This window comes from Cyprinus carpio, chromosome B13, assembly GCF_018340385.1.
Source record: "Cyprinus carpio isolate SPL01 chromosome B13, ASM1834038v1, whole genome shotgun sequence".
Classification (NCBI taxonomy): domain Eukaryota; kingdom Metazoa; phylum Chordata; class Actinopteri; order Cypriniformes; family Cyprinidae; genus Cyprinus; species Cyprinus carpio.
Window position 1 is genome coordinate 24,432,103 of NC_056609.1, and position 19,766 is coordinate 24,451,868.

At 34.3% G+C, this 19,766-nt stretch overlaps 1 protein-coding gene across 1 annotated transcript in view; it reads right to left on the bottom strand.

Moving 5' to 3' along the window:
- Nucleotides 1-10,136, bottom strand: part of slc35f3b (solute carrier family 35 member F3b) — a 52,163-nt gene extending 42,027 nt beyond the window's left edge. Inside the window, exons 1-2 of the mRNA XM_042737400.1 lie at nucleotides 9,882-10,136; nucleotides 8,082-8,296 (exon numbers count right to left, since the gene is read on the bottom strand). Of these exons, the coding sequence (XP_042593334.1) occupies nucleotides 8,082-8,296; nucleotides 9,882-9,973 (307 nt within the window). The 5' untranslated portion in view covers nucleotides 9,974-10,136. The remainder of the gene's footprint in view (nucleotides 1-8,081; nucleotides 8,297-9,881) is intronic.
- Between the last annotated feature and the right edge of the window lie 9,630 nt (nucleotides 10,137-19,766).

The following is a 19,766-nucleotide window of genomic DNA, read 5'->3' on the forward strand; positions in this document are numbered from 1 at the left end:
TTTTAAGTCTCTTTCTTACTTAAATAAATAAATAAAACACTGAGGCAGATCATGCCCCAAGATGCTGACAGACATGAAGTCATGCGATAATCTTTTCCCAGTCTATCCCCTCCAGACCTCAGTACATAATTCATGAACGTACAAGTTAATCATATCCGAGAGATATAAGCTAGTCCTATAATGAGCACAACAATAAGATAAATCGGTTTATAATTGATCACTCAGGTCAGCTGCAAACCAAGACAAAAACTTCATACTACATACTTTCAAACACATAGGAATTTCAGAATAAACAGATTAGTATTGTACTTCAGAATGATTCATGTTATTAGTCATACATTGCTCTGGTGATCCTCCTACACACAAGACTCGTATGTGATTAGATACATGCAAAAAACATTACAGTGTCTCATTTCAGTGATACTGGGGACACAAGCACTAAATTGTCTACTTGTAAAACTTCTGTTAGCATCTCTATTTGTTTACATTACTGCTAATGACACATTTATTGGAGTTTTGCATTTAGACTTTCATCAGCTTGTTAGTTAGTTATTACTGAGTGAATGCTTTTTATCTAAAGTGACTCACAGAACACTAATTGCAAGGATGGCTTCCCCTGGCGTAGCCTGGAGTGATGCTGCTGTGCTCAAGAGCACCACAGCAACAGAGTAAGACTGTGATTACATTAGCACTCCAATTCACCTACAGGCTAATGCACTCCATCAAACCAAGAACTGATGACAGTAATCAAAAACAGCGTTATTTGCAGCACAATAACTGGTTTCAGTTGCAGAGTAAATAAAGTCTGTTAAAAGGGTGAAAAGAGTGCAAAAGGGCTGACGGGCTTCTGTTGTGGGCTGTAATAAACATATGGAATATACGCTTTTAAAAGGATAGTTCACCTGAAAATTAAAAATCTGGGATCAATTACTCACCAGTGTTGTTCCAAACATGTTCTACTGATCAAAAAAGGAGATATTTTGAGTTTTTTGTTCATACAATGGAACACTTTGGTAAAGGATGAGATCCCTTATTTTGGGTGTGAACTATTCCTTTAAACTTTAGTTTGGAACTCTGTTATGTCATCTGTGACAATATTACTGTAATATGCTTCATATGTGAGAACAGTAAGTTATAGCTGCTTTTCTACATTATAATGTTTTTCTACAAAGTAAGTCATTGCTACTTTTCTACATTTTTGGAATAAACTAAATTAAATGAATTCACTTTTTAATTACATTAGTTTAACTAAAATTAAAAAAGAACAATAATTCAGTATATATAATCTCTCCCAAAGTAAATTAAGGGAGTTTCATCAGGCAGCAACCGGTAGAACTTTAATAAAAAGTTCAAAGGCTCCTGTATGCAGCATAGGATGATGCAAAGTGGCAGATGCATGTCACAAATAATTCATTAAGCCCATCTTACATAACCCACCGTTACAGAGAGAGAAAATATATATATATAGCTCCTCTTCCTCTGCAACTGTATTGAGGGTAATAACAGTGTTCATCTTCTTACAGGACCTCTGACTGCAGAACACAGGTAGAAAATCTGCAAATAAATCACTCTGACAACTGTTCTAAAGCAACATTTCCACCTTTAAAACACATGTAGAATATCTGACGATCTATTTAGTCTCTGGGTGCACTTTTTGTGGGAAGATTGGAGCATAACACCTTCTCTGTGCAATGCTTTACGCTAAAGGGGTCATATGAAATAAAAAGGTGTCCCTTTGGCTTTGATTCTCTGCTGTTTGTGCATAGATAAGATCCCTGTTGCAAAGCTAAAGTTTGAAACCCGCCTTTATAAAAGAAAAAAGTGGACTCGTGGAGCACTCACTGCCTCGTTTAAACACGCCCCCACGTCTATGTCACTGTGTGGGAAGATTTGCATAACGCTGCCCAAATGTTTACGCAAAAAAGAAAGAAGGTGTAAATTTGATTCTCGATGTAGTATTGTTGCCGCCGCCATGTCGTGGAGACACTGTGTTTCGTTGTGAAAGCGAAACTAATTTATCTGGTCTTCCAAAAGAACTCAACTAGAAATCAGTGGTTAAGTTGTATTTACAACACTGTTCCAGAACAGTTCAACCCAAATATTTGAGTGTGTAGAGCACATTTTATGGAGGACTGTTTCTTGATTCTGGGAGAGTAGTCTACAATGCCATGCACAAAGGCTGTTTCTATAAACTGGGGGAATTCCAAAATTTGGAATTTGACAGTCTGGCGCTTCTGACACACAGCCTCTAAGTACGTTTTTATATTTAAAGAATTTGCCACTCATGATTCAAATGCGAGTTTTGAGCAGTGTAGAGTAGCGCTGGTTGTTTGTCATTTCTTCGATCACAAATTCAGACATGCCTTTATGTTTACACGGCGCGATACGCAATGTAACACGTAAAAAGACAGTATAAGTCATTATAATCAGTAATTATGTCCTCACTGGATGCAACAAATGCCTTATTTGTAATGGGTTTTATTGGTTTTGTCTCGTCGCACCGGGACACGGCATCACAGTATCTTAAGGGGTGTATTGGATAGCTGGCCAATCAGAGCACACCTTGCTTTTTAGACCTATGAGCTTTGTAAAAATCGATGTGTTTCAGAAAGGCGGGGCATAGAGGAGCAACAATAATGTACAGTATGAGGAAAATAATGTGTTTTTTTTAACCTTAAACCACATAAACGCATTTCATTACACCAAATACACAAAATAATGTTCTTTTTAACAAAAGCTGTCCCAAGAAAATAACAGTGTCAAGGTCCAAAATTATTGCAATAATATCTTTTTACATTTTGTATACTACATTTAGCTTTTCTTTTAATATTTCTCATTAGAAAATCAAATTTTTTAACTAACAAACTTTGTAAAGTTAAATGATTATTGCAATAAAATAAAATGGCTTTTTTATATAATGCATATACTGTAATTATTAAGTAACCTCAACATTTTTTGAAGGTTAAGCACATTCTTTCATTGGCCATGAAAATGAAAGATATATATATATATATATATATATATATATATATATATATATATATATATATATATATATATATATATATATATTATTTTTTTTTTTTTTTTTTTTTTCAGTTTCAGGCCCTGTTTTGTACTCTATTTGTGGAAAGTGCCGGGAGCTCTCCAAAGCCAAGCAGTTCTTTTTAGCTGTGTGAGCCAAACCCAAGGGCTTTACTACAGTGAAAGAGAATATTACAGAGTGCAGAACTTGACTCTGCTGGAGTTAAACAAACTCTCTTGTAAAGTACGAAAGCAATGATTCTCGTGGGTTACACTTGGCTCTGAACCAGCATCAAAACACACTCTCTTTATTTCTGCTGACTGATGCTCCAGCGGTTCAGGCACGGACCGCTTGGCCTATTTGGACCTCTGTGAGCTGCCTCGTGTTGCCTTGAAAACTGATGAAAAGTGCTATTTGTCAGGCCTTACTTAGAGCTAATTCAGATTTTCAAACAGTAATCGAACTTACATGACTTACATGACCTAACTGCGATTAGCTGCTTGATGTTTTCTTGGGGTGTTGTATATTCACCAAACCCTGACAGGAACGGAATTAAATATGAATTTAGAGTGTATATATTCACTCTTATTTGCTGCCAGATGCGTCACTCTAGTCTACATAAAGACCATTAAAGAAATATGTCTTTGCCATTCTCCACGGCCCTCTGACAGGCCTTTCTCCCCTGAAGCCAATTTCTGGTGTCCAATTTTATTCTCAGTCCATGATTGATTGAAGGGTGAGAATGACAAATGTGACAGATGTTGGTCAAGGATATAACCGACAACTAAAACTGTAAAAGATACTGTCATATTTTCAAACACATCACTTCTAGTCCATTATTAAAGCCCAAATCACAATGTGCAAAACAGAGCATAAGATAAAAATCACAAAATGTAGGCTTAAGTAAACAAAACTGACAAAGGTATGAAACAAAAGCTCACAATGTGCTGCCTTACAACTTTGCAAGTATCTGCAAAGCCACTGCTAATGTGTTTATAGGACAGTTGCTGGTAGCCATTGACTTCAATAGTATGTAAAAAATACTAAGTGAATGGCTACCAGCAGTTTGGTTTTCAACATTCTTCCAAATAGCTTTTGTGTTCAGCAGACGAAAGGAATTTAAATTTAGTAAATTCAGTAAAGTCAGAAGTTAAACCCATGTTTAAAAATATAGGAGTCCAACATAATTTGATTCCTCAGTCAAAAATAATCATTGCAATGGAATCAGTTTACACTGATGGGACCATACACATTACAGGCAATATTCCAATAAACTTCAGACCCTGCAGCACACAAATAACAGTCACAGGCACGAAGTGTTTACAGAAACTGATTTAGGAGCACAGAGAGGGTGTAGCTCTACAGTGCTGAGAGGCAACAGACAATGTTTTGTAAGTTTGAGAAGCATTTATCACAATCTTGTAATGCTGACAGTGATGGAAACCTCAGCGCTTTATCAAATCAACTCAGGCAAGAAAACGGTGTGCTTTTGCTCAGTGCTGTGCAAGAAACTAGTGTGATTACAAGCCCAGGGTTACAAGGAAAATGTCTCTCTCTGTCTCTTACAGTGAGTCTCTTTTATTCAGACAAACAGACACTAACATGATTCTGTTGTTTCTGATGCAGAAATATGTTTTATGCTTTTATAACAGCATTAACAATCATTCAAAAATCAAAAGTGAGAGTCAAGATATTTAAAATATTACAAAATATTTTTCAAATGCTGCTCTTTTGATATTTCTATCATCAAAGACATTTTTTAAATATTAAGCAGCACAACTGTTTTCAACATTGATAATAATACATTTGTCTTGAGCAGAAAATCAGCATATTAGAATGATTTCTGAAGGATCAAGTGAGTAATATAGAGTAGTAATGAGTAATGATGCTGAAAATTCAGCTTTGCCAATATAGGAATAGAATAAAATTTCACAGTATTACAGTTACTGTATTCATGATCAAATAAATGCAGCATTTAAAAAGCATAAGTGACTTCTTTCAAAAACATTTGAAAAATCAAACCAACCCCAAACTTATACTGTACATATGACAAACATTTGACTTTTCCTGAGTTTCCATATATATATACACACAATCTTCATCTCTTTTTTTGCTAAATAGACTCTGCATCAGCATCCAATGTATGAAAGCTTCTCTTACCAATCAAATTTCACTTCCACTTAAATCAGGGGACTGATTTCACGGATGCCTGGGCAGTAAATACACAACACAGGAAGCAAACTGAGGATTACACAAGAAAATGAGGACTCTGAATTCTGCATCTAAATTTGACATTCAGCAATAACAGTAGTGCTACTCAATACACACACTGATCATGCATTATGCAATGTTATCCAAAGGGACTTACTGTACAGTAAACTTGCTTCAGAGACTATGGTTCAGTGTTTTGCTGGAGGGCAAAATAGTGACAATGGAACTGTTCATGCATCACTCTTTCTATGTGTTGAACCTGTGACCGTTGGGAACCCAATCAAAACTTTGACAACTACAGTTCGCCTATAACATCTATACGTTATTTGTACAGTAGACTTAAAAACTATTTTCAAACTTTAAAAATATGAATTTAATGCATTAGATAAAAAAATGACAGCAAAAAATAAACCAATATCAAAATGATATGCAGTATATGCAATAATTTTGTATTATTTTTGAACAATATATCTATGGTTTGATATATCTGTTAAATGGTTTTAATATATCTATATGGTTTAATCGTGTATATATAATATATATATAAATACATATTATATATAAAATACAACCTTTTTCATTGTGGCTAAGACTCCTGCGATGATGAATAAATAATGAAAAGTTAAATACAGAATTTCAATGCATCGTGTAACAAAAGCATTTCTTGGTGTGTCCCAAAGAAAGGTCAATTGGATGGTGTTTTATAAGAGTCAGAATACAGCCTCACCACGCATTACTGTGTCTGTTTCTGAGCACACAGTGGGTCCCAAAACATGCAGACAGCTCCTTTATCTAGAGGGAACAGTTGCACAAAAGAGGATAAACAGGATTGGGATGGGAAGCTCTTTTCTTTATATCTGTAAAGCATAAACACCCACCTCACCTGTGCCAAGATTGTGTCCATGTACTTAAACGTTATGGTTGTTTTAAGGGATTTAGGCATCATCAAATGTCTTAATGCTCCATGCAATATTTGCAATAACTCTCTGCATCTCAATAAATCAATCAATCAATCAATCAATCAATCAATTTCTATGAACCAAATAGCTGAAAGTGTCAAAATTCAAAAACCACAGCGTGATTGCATACGTGTGCTGTCATAAATCAAGACTGAGTTTAAGTCGTAGGCTTCTTTGATGTTTCTCCTGAAAAAAGACCCATGTGTGCCTCTTGTAAAATTTCAGAAGTCGAGTTGCTTTCTTTGATGTTTTTTGTGAATATTGTAAAATTTGTGAATTTTGTTTGATTTAAGTTGTGTAGTTTTTTTAAATTTTTTTTTACTCTGCAAAGCAGCTCTACAAAAACAATAGTGTCATTATTCACTTGAAGTCAGTTCAATGTTGATTCAGGTTCGGTTCAATAACTGTGTAAAGTTCATCAATAATAAAACAAAGTCCTTTCAGCTGTAAGCAGCTCTATAGAAGACAATAGTGTCATTATTGAGCTTGAGTCAGTACAACCTTGTTTCAAATTCAGATCAGTAACTACTGATGTTCCAAAACTGGTCAATTATCAACAGATTAGATTCAGTTATAAAGCAACAGTGCCATCCTTATTTTGGGGTAAATTACTCTAAAAAGTAAATAATTACTAGCTACTAATTACATCTTTCTCATTTGTAAGTCGCTTTGGATAAAAGCGTCTGCTAAATGATTAAATGTAAATGTAAATGTTCAACAGTGTAATTAGATTTGTACTAATTAGGCACTCTCTCAAAAATATTGCATTACTTAATACTAATTTCTTTCTATATCCCATATCATCCTCGACCAGTTTGAACAATACAAGGAGTGTATTTCTTTCAAATAAATAATACAAAATTGCAAACATAATTGCATAAATTGAACTAACCAAGGTATTTAAAAACCATAACATTATATAATAAAATTTTAATATTAAATCCCCAAGCCATTTCATGTTGACACATGAAATATTAGCATAGCCCACTGCGTCTTTTCGCATTGGTCTGAATGAAAATGCAAATTCATTCTTTGCCACTAGGTGGCGCTTTTGGAGCAGTAAAAATAGTGGTTTCTCCTGTAACGCTGTACACAAAGCAGCACTGCGCTCACCAACGCTGCTTTATCAGGCATTACAGGCATGATGAAATGACAATGAGACCAACTGAACCAATCGGACCAATCACAAATGCATATTATAAGACAATGAAAGTGTTTTTTGACCTTGCATGCATGTCGACCTATTGTTGGGGACTCCCAAAACCAAAATATGAACCTTTAATAACCCATAATAGGGGCACTTTAATGCCATTGCATCAGAAATTCAAAATGAAAAATGAAGAGTAATCCCTTACTGTACTTTTTCAAGGGGAAAGTAATTAATACAGTAATTAATTACTCTGTAATGCATTACACCCAACACTGGTCATCACCCAGCTCAATTCAGTTCAACTTCTGTTTGTTCTCAACCCATAGGCCTAGTGTTAGTGCAAATCAATCAACTGAAATACTTCATGGCTCTGTCTATATAGCTCATTGTGACTGTATGTTTAATCAATCAACGACTAGTAAGCAGAAATATACAAAGAAATCTCAACAATTATCAAATTGAACTTTGCAAGCAAAAAATCAGAGATCTCATTATGAACTCAAACATTCTCAATTTCTTCCAAGACCAAATGATCTGATCTACTGGCATTCATTTTGTAGCTCTGGATTATTCTTACATTTCTCCAAATGATTTTTTTAGGACAAACATCTTGAGACAACGTTGAAACTCCATCTGCTAAGCTCCGAAAAAACATCTAAGCAATAAAATGTTCCTCTGGGAGACTCTCAACACCTGTTCCACGCAATCAATTCATTAGTAAAAACGAGTTGCTTACTCTTATAAACGGCATTCCACGGCTGGTAGCCATAATAGCCCGTGATTCTCAAGATCCTCTCCTCGATGGACGCGCTGTTGATGTCCTCAACTGATCGAGATGACTTCAGGTCCTCTTTAATCGATTCATCCACCACCAGGTACTTGAGCTGGCGGAGTTGGGGGCTGATGTCGGACAGCCTTCTGGGACTCACCTCGGGGGATTTACGCATTCCGCTGGAGACAAGAGCACAAAGTTGGAATCGCGTTGGCTTCGAGCGCTTGACACCGACAGCGAGGTGTGCCAGTGAGAGCGTGGCACACGAACAGACCTTCTCATTACATTGGGATTCGGATAGTCCACCTCTTTAAACAGAGGATAGGGTGTTTCTCAAACACAAACACCCCGCGTAAAACGGCTTCCGAGCGCGCAGCTTTGTTTCTGAGCGTAAGAGGGTGGGTGCGCGAATCTTCACCCTCCACTAACAGGCACTGCGAGCGGAGGAGGCAGAGGGGCTGAGAGATGATAACCAGACATGACTGCTGCTCCGTACAGTGTAACACTCTACTGGTACAGTAGGCCACGAATCATTTGATGGAAAGTATAGATAATGCAACTGTGAAATACACAAATAATTGAAATAAAATGTCATATATGTAATGTTTAGTGCACTAAAAATATTTTTCGAATCTGTAAAACAACAATTATTGGAGTACGTATTACAAGAAAAATACTATTTCAAGCCTTTCTAAAATGTTATATTTAATACAATGTGTAACTTGCCGTTTATTCGTAAATACTTGTTAATTCATAAGCAATTTAGGAGTGAAAGTGTTTTAAAGTAAATCCTACACCATTTTTTCCCCCAGTGTAGACCATTTCTTAAGTTAAATTAATAATAGGCTACTAAAAATAACAGTGATAATAACGATTGGGTAATCACATAATAACAACAAAACTAAAATCATTCATCAAAACATAATTTCGCGGTAGAATAAATAATTATTTTTTAATTAAAATATGTAAGATAACATATTGGGTAGAAACAAATAAACAAACAAACAAACAAACAAACCAGAAGCTGTTTTTGGACCATGGTTATCAGGTCATGATCTTCGATTAGGCTGGCAGTTACATTCGCAATATGATAGATAAGAACTGAGTGAATTTGCTTTTACTAATGAAAAAAGAAAAGAAAGGGGGGGAAAAGTGCTTGACAGCATATGGCAGATTAGTTAGGGTAGTTTCTTATGCTGCAGTCTATATGGCCACAGGGAGGCGTGCGCGATTCAGCTTTACGCACCAACTCCACTGACGCTCCGTTCACGTGTGGAACAATTAACGCCACTGTTGGTGCTTCTCACAAATGCCGTGTTTACAATCTAACTTTATTTTACAGTTTAATATGGTGAGTCCTTTTAAAGTGTTTGCTTACGCTTTTAGCATGAAAGTGTACATGCAAGGAAACTGGCATTACATAGTCTCAAATGAATAGCATTTGAAATCTACATACTTCTGATGAAATAAAACGGCATTAACTTTCAAATAACTGTGAACTGTAATATTCTAATGAATAGAAATCGTTAAGAAAACCCAGGTGCGCATCAGACTTACAGCACCATCTATAGACTTGTGCGTAATGCGCTTAGTGGTGTTTTTTTTTTTTTTTTTTTTGTTTAATACTGTCATCACGACTGACTAACTGGGCTTTGTTTTAGAAGCTTATTTTTTTCTCAGTTCCTTAATAGAAAGACACCTACTACATATGTCACAACACAATACGTATTCTACTCATGCATAGGTGCTTTTTAAAATTCTTACATGGGCATCAAGGTGGTCGGGGGTCCCAGGTAACACATGCAGTCCCTCCGGGGCCGTCCGAGCAGGTCTCCATCTCCATACATGATCCCCATGAATGACAGCAGATCACTGCTCACACGCACAGAGACACACGGACTGGAATGGTCCGCTCACCCACTCTCACGCGCACTCCAGCCGTGGCATTTACAGATTTTCAGATAGTATCAGCTGTCACACCTCCAGCGGTTTCTCAGAACCACAGCGCCATCTGACGGTGGATGCAGTTTCGTGCTGCAACTTGAGGAGAAAGACAGTCCACTTGTTCACAGTAACAGCAAATCGAAATGATCTAAGATATTATTCAGTGTTTTTTTTTTTTTTTTTTTTTTTTTTTTTACCAAACTCGTAGGCCTCTTAGCACGATGCTGAAAATTTAGCTTTGATCACAGGAATAAATTACATTTTAAAGCATATTCAAACAGAAACCAATTATTTTAAACTGTACAAATATTTCACAATTTTACTGCCTTTTCTGTATTTTGGATCAAATAAAAGCAGAAGAGAATTCTTTAAAAAACATTAAAAATCTTTCTGTTCAAAAACTTTTGACTGGTAGTGTAGCTATACTGTAACAAAATAATTTTTCGAAGATGTAAATAAAGTTTACAGGAGTACTTTTTACAAGAAAATAGCTACAGTTTCAGTCTTTTTAGTCATGTTTAATGCACTGTTACTTTTTTCTTTGTAAATCTAAGTGAAAATTGTTTCAAAGCTATTTTTCTCAGTAGGTTTTAACTGGATTGCAAACATTTTAATGATAAAAGTTAGTCAGAAGCGTCGAAAAGGACTGCTGATACTGTAAATATATCACTTTCACTAAAATATATTTCCATAATCAGCCAAACACAGAACTTTCCCCTAACGTTAGTATTTGGTTCCTGTTTGGTTATATTTGGGAACCAAATAATAACGTTCTTGAAACATTAATTTTAGTTTTGTTTGTTTGTTTGTTTGTTTGTTTGCTTTTTACATTTGTTTGTTTGTTTGTTTGTTTGTTTGTTTTTACCAAAAATTATATTAGATGTTTAAAGTATTTTAGATAATATATGTTTCTCTAACCAAATTACTGTTTATGTTGCACTGTTTGTCTACAGACTGTCCCTTGAAAATTACCTGTATTATTAAATTTAATGATCTAGCAAAATGTTTTTTAAAAAAAACCCATCAACTACTTTGTGAAAACAGCTTAATGACTATGCTAAACTATGTCTTAATGAAAGTGTTTCTTTGGGGGGTTAGGTAGATTATAAAAATAGCATTAGCTCAGTATAAATACAGAAGATAGAAAAACAATATGCTGGTCCTCTAAGTAAAGGCTCACAGTAGAAAATGCAGAGGAACTAAGTTTCAGAAAGTCTCCAAACAAAATATGAGCAGCTGGAAAGAACAATTCATCATATTGCTGTGCTCTGTGTTGTTTTCAGTGAACACCTCTAACTTATTATTTTTCCACTGAGCAGTTTACACACCAAAATCACTGTGTCCTTATTATATGGTACAAGCACTCTTTAGGGGCTAAAATAGATGACATCTTAAGAGCTCGCAATTTATCCTGCTCATGTCTGTTTTCCAGCAAGAAAAACACAGCGTCCCCATTATAGTATCAAATCAAATGTTGTAATATAGGGATAAAAGAAATTAGAAAAGATCTGTCATTCAAATTTGATAAAAATCTTGAGTTTGCCACAGTCTCCCTCAAATAATATTTCAAAGAATAAGGTAGCTTTCAGTCTTTCAGACCCAAAAAGCCATAGTTAACACGTGTCAAATGAGTCTGATGTTGCTTGTCTGTTGTAGCTGGTCAGATTTATGACTGTTGAAACTATGTGAGAAGGTAGGATGAAATGTTCTTGCTGTTTCCCACAGAAACCCACCTACAAGGCTGTATAGTATCCAATCTACGTCACAAACAGTTTTCATGGTGACTATTCTTGTTAGAATCAAAACTGAAGAGAGAACATCCTGCTTTGGTGCGGTTATGGTCTATTTATTGTTTTTAATTTGGGTTATATTATGCTTGTTTATTGTATATTATTGTCTGTTGTCTAGTTTACCAAGGCAGCTTGTTGTAAGGAGAGCTAGAAAAGGTTTGGCTTGTGTGTTGAGTTCACAGCAGTCCCTTTACACCCATATTTAAAGACATAAATTAAAGCTAATCTTTTGTGGCTGTGTTTTCGTCCTAAATTTCTTGATGTGGCTGGTATTGTATTTAGGTCACCAACTTTCCCTGTTGCCATGTAACTGAAGACGCTGCCTGCTGATGGGCTCTCGACTGGCCCTTGAGTCCAAAACCCAGCATCAATGTTCAGCTCTGAGGCAATGAAATATGCATCATACATATACAACTACACAACTAATCTGACTAGATATAATGGGAGTTGTGCTTCAGTGCTGGTGGAAATCACTGAGAGCTGTCAAGTTAACCTTGAACTAAGAATTATGCAAATTTTCACCCATCCGTTATTTATTTCTGTGTGTTTTTTTATGGTAGCATGTGCAGCTACTGTAGCACAAAAAGATGCCAATCTGGTATTAAATTACACATCCATATTAAAAGATGAATAATTTATGACCTGAATGCAGCAACAGGTTAATAGGCAGTAACCATGTGGTCACACTTTTGCAATCTAAAAGTTCTAATCTTTTCTTTTGAAATGTGTAAGCAGCTCTCTGTGCAGTTGTTCAGTGTTCATCTTGACTTAGGTTTGTCAAAGTCAGGTATGAAATTTGTGACTATATACAGAGCTATACTGGTTAGTACAAAGCTCACGTGTTTCTTTTTAAACCATTGAGTTTTTAACTCCTGAATGAAGAACAGGCAATGTTTCTGCACTATACAGTAAATTGAGGTGGCCTGCGGTGCCAAAGAAAGACAGTCCAGAGCAGCTATAATTTATTGAGGCCTTCTTCAATAGGGTCTTCTTCATGAACACAGAGATTAAAGGAAACCAGGACAGGCAGAATCAGAGGACTCTGGGTACAAAAAGCGAAAAGCAGAAGTGAAGTGGTCAAAAAAAAAAAAAAAAAAAAAAAAAAAAAAAAAAAAAAAAAATAGACCAAGAGGAGAAGAGGTGAACTAAGAGTATTAAATATGAAGTATTGAAATATGTAGTATATATGTGCATATGTAGGGGCACAAAAGTCTTTTGAAATGTAACTATGCATTATATGCATAAAAATTCACAAGTTGAAATAAAAAATATAATATATATTGTATTTTTTTCAGATTAATATTTACATTTAGTCATTTAGCAGACACTTTTATCCAAAGCAACTTAAATGAGGACAATAGAAGCAATCAAAATCAACAAAAGAGCAATAGTATGTGAGTGCTGTGACAAGTCTCAGTTAGACTAATGCAGTCTGTATGGGTTAAAAATCTGTATTTTTCTTTTGTATCTACTGTACCATATACAGTAGGCTAAATATTTCAGAAATTAATATATGAAGGTTTATTGAATGTTTTATTTATATATCCAGTATACAAATAAAATATATACACTATATATATCATATATAATGTATTATATATATATATATATACTCGAATATATATATATATATATATTATATATATATATATATATATATATATATGTATATATATATATATATGTATATATATATATATATGTATATATTATATAGATGTATATATATATATAATATATTTAATATATAAATAAAACATTCATATAACATTCATATATTAATTTCTGAAATATTTAGCCTACTGTATATGGTACAGTAGATACAAAAGAAAAATACAGATTTTTAGCAGACACTTCTATCCAAAGCAACTTAAATGAGGACAATAGAAGCAATCAAAATCAACAAAAGAGCAATAGTATGTGAGTGCTGTGACAAGTCTCAGTTAGCCTAATGCAGTGTGTATGGGTTTTTTATATAATAAATAAAAAGAAAACAAGGGGAAAAAAAGAGGGTGTTTGAGGGTCTTTTTTAAAATTAAAATAAAACAAGTCGAAAGAATAGAAAAAGAATAGAGAATGCTTGTGTTAGAGGGTCATTTTTATAATAAATAAACAGAAAACAAGTAGTTAGAATAAAAATATAGAGAGTGCAAGTGAGGGTCAAGTGTTGTTTTTATTTTTATTTATTTTTTTATAAATAAAAAAGAAAACATATATAAAATAGAATTAGAATAGAGAGTGCTAGAGTTAGAGGGTCAAATGAAGATGGAAGAGATGTGTTTTAAACTGTTTCTTGTTGCTTGGATTGAGTTGGGCAGGTCATTACACCAGGAGGGAACAGTTAATGTAAAAGTCTGTGAAAGTGATTTTTCGGATTTTTGGGATGTCAATATAATGCATCATTCACTTGCAGAACACCAGCATCTAGAGGGCACATAAGTCTGAAGTAGTGAATTGAGGTAAAGGGGTGCAGAGCTTATGGTGGGTTTGTAGGCAAACATTAATGCCTTAAATTTTATGCGAGCAGCTATTGGTAGCCAGTGCAAATTGATGATCAGAGGTGTGACATGCACTCTTTTCAGCCTGTTAAAGACTAATCTTGCAGCCACATTCTGGATTAATTGGAGATTTTTAAAGATTTTTAAATAATGTTTTAGTATTTGGTTTGTTTTGTTCATTTTTTATTTTATTTTATTTTATTTTATTTTATTTTATTTTATTTTATTTTATTTTATTTTTATTTTATTTTATTTATTTATTTATTTTTTTTTTTTTTTATTTTTTTTTTTTTTTTATTTTTGTTTTTTTTTTTTTTTTTTTTTTTTTATTTTATTTTATTTTATTTTATTTTATTTTATTTTATTTTATTTTTTTTTTTTTATTTTATTTTTTTTTTTTTTTTTTTATTTTAAAGCTGTATGACCTCTCCAAGTTTGTTCACCAGGATGATTTGAGATGCTCCGAAGAGCATCTTGTGCTTCTGCACAAATGAGTTCACATAACCATAGCCAAAGATTAGCTTATTTTATATTAGTGACCTATAAAAAAGTGCATAAATGTGCACTTTTGTGCTGTGTTCTACTCTGTTTAATCCAAAGTTCCAATGAAACAAAGAGAACAAACAGTTTTTCGGTCTCAGACTCTTCACCCTACTGTTTATGCAGCAGATAGAGTTATATGCACAGAAGAATTCAATATGTAAAGTACTAAAAGACGAGCATAAGTGAATTCATAAGTGAATCTCCTAGAGATTCACATTCTTTTGGCACTCACAGATGTGTAAAGTGGATGACTTTCCAGAAAAATAAATGACAAAGCATTTGTGTATCAGTTGTTTGACGGGGTTCTCTTTGAAAAAAATTTCCAGTATACAAAATTCTAAATGGCTCACAAGCTCCACTAGATAGATAGTTCATACTTACACACACACACAAACACACACACATATATATATATATATATATATATATTTATATATATATATAAAACATTCATATAACATTCATATATTAATTTCTGAAATATTTAGCCTACTGTATATGGTACAGTAGATACAAAAGAAAAATACAGATTTAACAGAAATTTATACAGAAATACGCATTTAAAGGCAGGTAGTAGATCGATGACAGCCTATGAAGCTTGTAACAGATGGAGAACCAAATTAAGTGGTGGTGAGAGAAGAGAGCTGATAAAGTGGGATGCAGATGAAGGCATGACACAGGTCGAGTTATGGCCACCAAAACAGCATTAGGAGAAGGAGGGATACAATCAGTGCTGTGGGAGAGAAGGCGGCTAACGATCATATTTAAATTACTAACTTAACCCCAGCACTAAGATTTCCCTCAAATTTCACTCACAAAACATTCAGTATAAACAACATATTGCATGTTTTAAGAAATCTGCTTCCTCCATCACATAATTCAACAGCGTAATGTAAACACTGAGCTTGTGTAAATATTTAATATGTAATATTTAATGCATGGCGGTATGCATGGTGACAGGCCTCTACTCTCTGGGCTGAAGTGTAAGACTGTAAGAGCAGGATGGTGGGTATCAGAGCCCTGGAGTATCACTGCAACACTGATGAGATTCACAAGTGACACAAAGCTGAGCGCAGCAGATGATATGCTGTCAGGAAGAGAGAAACGAAGAGAGAGGTAGAATGGAGATACATTTTAAGTGGTGTTAAGTGGAGATCTGCGGATTCTTTGTGAACTCCATGCAGTACAATGCTGATGTTAAAAATTAGAATATATATAAGTCTCTCTCTCTCTTTTTGGTCACAAAAATGTTACATGTTCTCAGGGTTATTATCAGGAAAAGTAAATAATAATTATCTAATCATATTTAAACTATAAGTATATCATTATATAATATATATATATATATATATATATAGAGTACATGTTCTCAGGGTTATTATCAGGAAAAGTAAATAATAATAATAATATATATATACTGTAGAGAGCGAGAGGTTGTGGTAATTAGATTTGTGACTTTAGATAGCAAAATTAAATATAAATAAAAATAAATTGAACCTAAATAGTAAAATAAAATGACAAAAGCACATAAATTTACTAAAACTTTTAATAATAATAATAAAAAATCTCAATATATGAAAATAAAATTAGGTATAAATAATACGAATATATCATTCTCTGTAACAAGTTTTAGATATAACACAAACAAATATTATGAAATTATGCTGAACATGATCTGACTTCTGCAGTACCTTCATGAACCTCCAGGGGTCCACACACCCCTGATTCTAACCCTGGCTTTGAATATTAAGTAATAATGATTATATTAATATTTAATCAGATGTGTATGATTAAATAGCTTTATCCACACACTCCTGCTTTAAAGCCATGGCTTGAATATTATACTATTAGTAATTATTATTATATATAGTATATTTACATTAAGCCAAATATGTTTGATTAAATAACTTTTCATAAGACTAATAAAACTATTTTAAAAAGTGCATACAGTGTTATGAATTGTGTATAAGCTTAATAAATGGAAACCTCACAAATAAATTAACAAATCTAACTGATGCTGTTCATTAGGAACTCTATCTGAGTAAGATAAAAAGAGATTCAAAAAGAGCCAATCTGGAGCCCTCAACAGTGGGAATTCAGCCAAAATATCACAAAGCTTTGTTTTGCATAAAACAAAGTGTGTTGTGTGTTGATATGTCAGGGTAGGCTGGGGGATAATTGGACTCCCAGGGCCGAGCCGTGAGCTCTGTGTCCAAATGCTCGTGGCACGCAGACATCTTCCAATTTCACAGCCAGTACTTTTGGCAGATATTACGTACTCTTGTTTGAATGTGTGTGTGGAGAGGTGAGAGGTGGACTGTGCTCTGAGAAAAGAAAGTTGTGGTGATGTGTGTATCTAGAAATATGTGTGTGGGAAAATAAACAAGCATGTCTGTGTGTGCTTAGGCATTTTTGTGAGAATGCATCAGGCCCGGAGTTCTCAAAGGAGAAAATGACCTGTGAAGTCTCCTGGGCATTTTCACAGTGTGGGCCTTGAATGTGAACTAATATATATATATATATATATCTGTTGCTTTGCGGCCATGCATTATTATTTTTTTTCTGACTTGTTCTGTCAAATTATAAGCTGCTTTCTTTTGGTCTGGAAGTAGCAAAAGCCATTTTTAGCTCAATACATACTCTCTCGTCATGGATGAGTGGGTTCATTTTTGACGTTGATCAAGGACTCTTTCAAGCTGAAATAGCTTTCTGTCAGTAACAGGCCACTTTTAAACCAGTTTCGATACTTGGAGGCTACAGTTTTATTGCCTTTTGCAGAGACCATAGTGATATTTCATTGCCATATACATTGATATAGTGTATTTCAATGGCAGTCAACTTCCAGCTCTGTATATATATATATATATATATATATATATATATATATATATATATATATATATATATATACATACTGTATATATATACACACACACACACACACACACAGTCAAACCAAAATTAATTCAGACACCGTCAACATTTCTCACATTATCACAGTTTATTCACTATAGTTTAGAAAATGTAATAAAATATGACAAGAACTCTGAGTTAAATTGTGTCGGAACAAATTCATCTTGATAATGTCAGATAACTTTGATAGAAAGGTATGTAATGAATTAGCTTGAATAGCTGTAAACTGTCAGCTGTTAAATTTAAGTGCACAATTAGATAATACCAATTTAGGTCAACCAATTACCAAGCAATGCTTAATTTTCTTTATTAGTCTGTGGTGTAAAAAGGTTGCATTAGCAATTAAAAAAAAAAAAAACAATTAAGCAAATCATGGTCAGGTCAATTTTACTGGTAGTCCACTGAATGAAATTTGGATATTTGGAATTTGAAGAATTTTGGGTATAATAATAATAATCATGGTTTACTTTAATTAATTTTGCTATCCTTTCTTACATAATTGAACTATAGTGTCCTGCACCCACTAGTAAAAAAAAAAAAAAAAAAAAAAAAAAATATATAGAAACCTTATATCTGGTGTCTGAATAATTTTTGGTTTGACTGTATATATAATGACTTTTCATCTTTCCACCCTCCTGCCACCTACTGTATATATCGCTCACTGCACACTCAGATTAGTTCAATTCAGGCAGACAGCCTCTTAACAGGTGTTTTTAACAGGTTGAGACTTACGGTTTTCTAATTGCTTCTTCAAACGGATTAGCTTAAAATGATTATTTGCTGTTGAATATTAGTGCTAGAATATAAATTTTACTTTCGTATTGTATTGGATATAAACAAATTTATATTCTTGGGATGCTGGCATCCACCTGACTGGAATGAGATAGGTTGGAAAATCTTTTGAAGGCCTTGGATGCTTTATTTCGTCTGGACTGCATGGACAACTTGGCCAAGGAAGCTGTTGAGTATACAAATTATGGTGTAAAGCTTTACTGCGCCTACCAATCACTGAATATTTTGAAGCATGGGCCTACATTGCGATGTCTAGAGACATAGTCTAGTCTCCCACGATGTCTAGAGACAAGGTCTAGTATACTTTAGTCAGAAAAGCAGTATGGATGAAGGAAGTACCTCTAAGAATGATGGAAAAGACTGATAAAACTCACCAGAGCAGGTGAACAGTTGTGTTATAGCTACTGCTTAATATAATGGTATTTGTTATCATATGTAGGCCTAAGTGTGGCATTATTTATTTGGGTTGGTTCATATGCAATAAGCGGGATAATGCCGAATTGTCACTGCAAAGGTGCCATAGAAGTGCTTCTGAAGTAGCATTTTGGTGTCTTTACACAGACTGTTTAATGCTGCTCAGAGGTGCATAAATCCATTTACACAGCAATGATCCATATACTTAGGGACTGATGTGGGTCAGAGCTGGCATAATTTAGTGACTTTTATGCAGCATTACGTCCCTACACAGAATTTTGAGCAGACACTAAGCAGACTTAACTGTTGTGTAAAGATGCATTGAGGCGCTCATTACAGCAAAATTTTTCCCAAGTCTCTCATATCAGAGTCACAATTACTGAGATTACTTTAAAGGAATACTGTAAATCTGCTTTCTGAGATTTGATAGTTTCTGTAGCTGCTATGGCAACCTGGATAGCAGTTACAGAGAGTGTATTTTTTTCCTCGAAGGCTCATAGTACAGCCTTGTATCACATGACACCCAGCTCAGAAGGTCTTTATCTGTTCTCCTCTCCTTCCCTTTTCTATTCTCCCCGCTGTCACTTTGTCTCAGCTGTTCTTCAAACCTAGAAGCACAAGTACTGTATGTAGTATGTGTGTTTTTGCGTGGGTGTGTACTGGTTTGAATGTATGCACACGTGTAAATGCGTCTTTTACCCCGCCAGCTAAACGCCTCCATAAATCCACAGAGGCTTATTTTGACTTGGCAGATT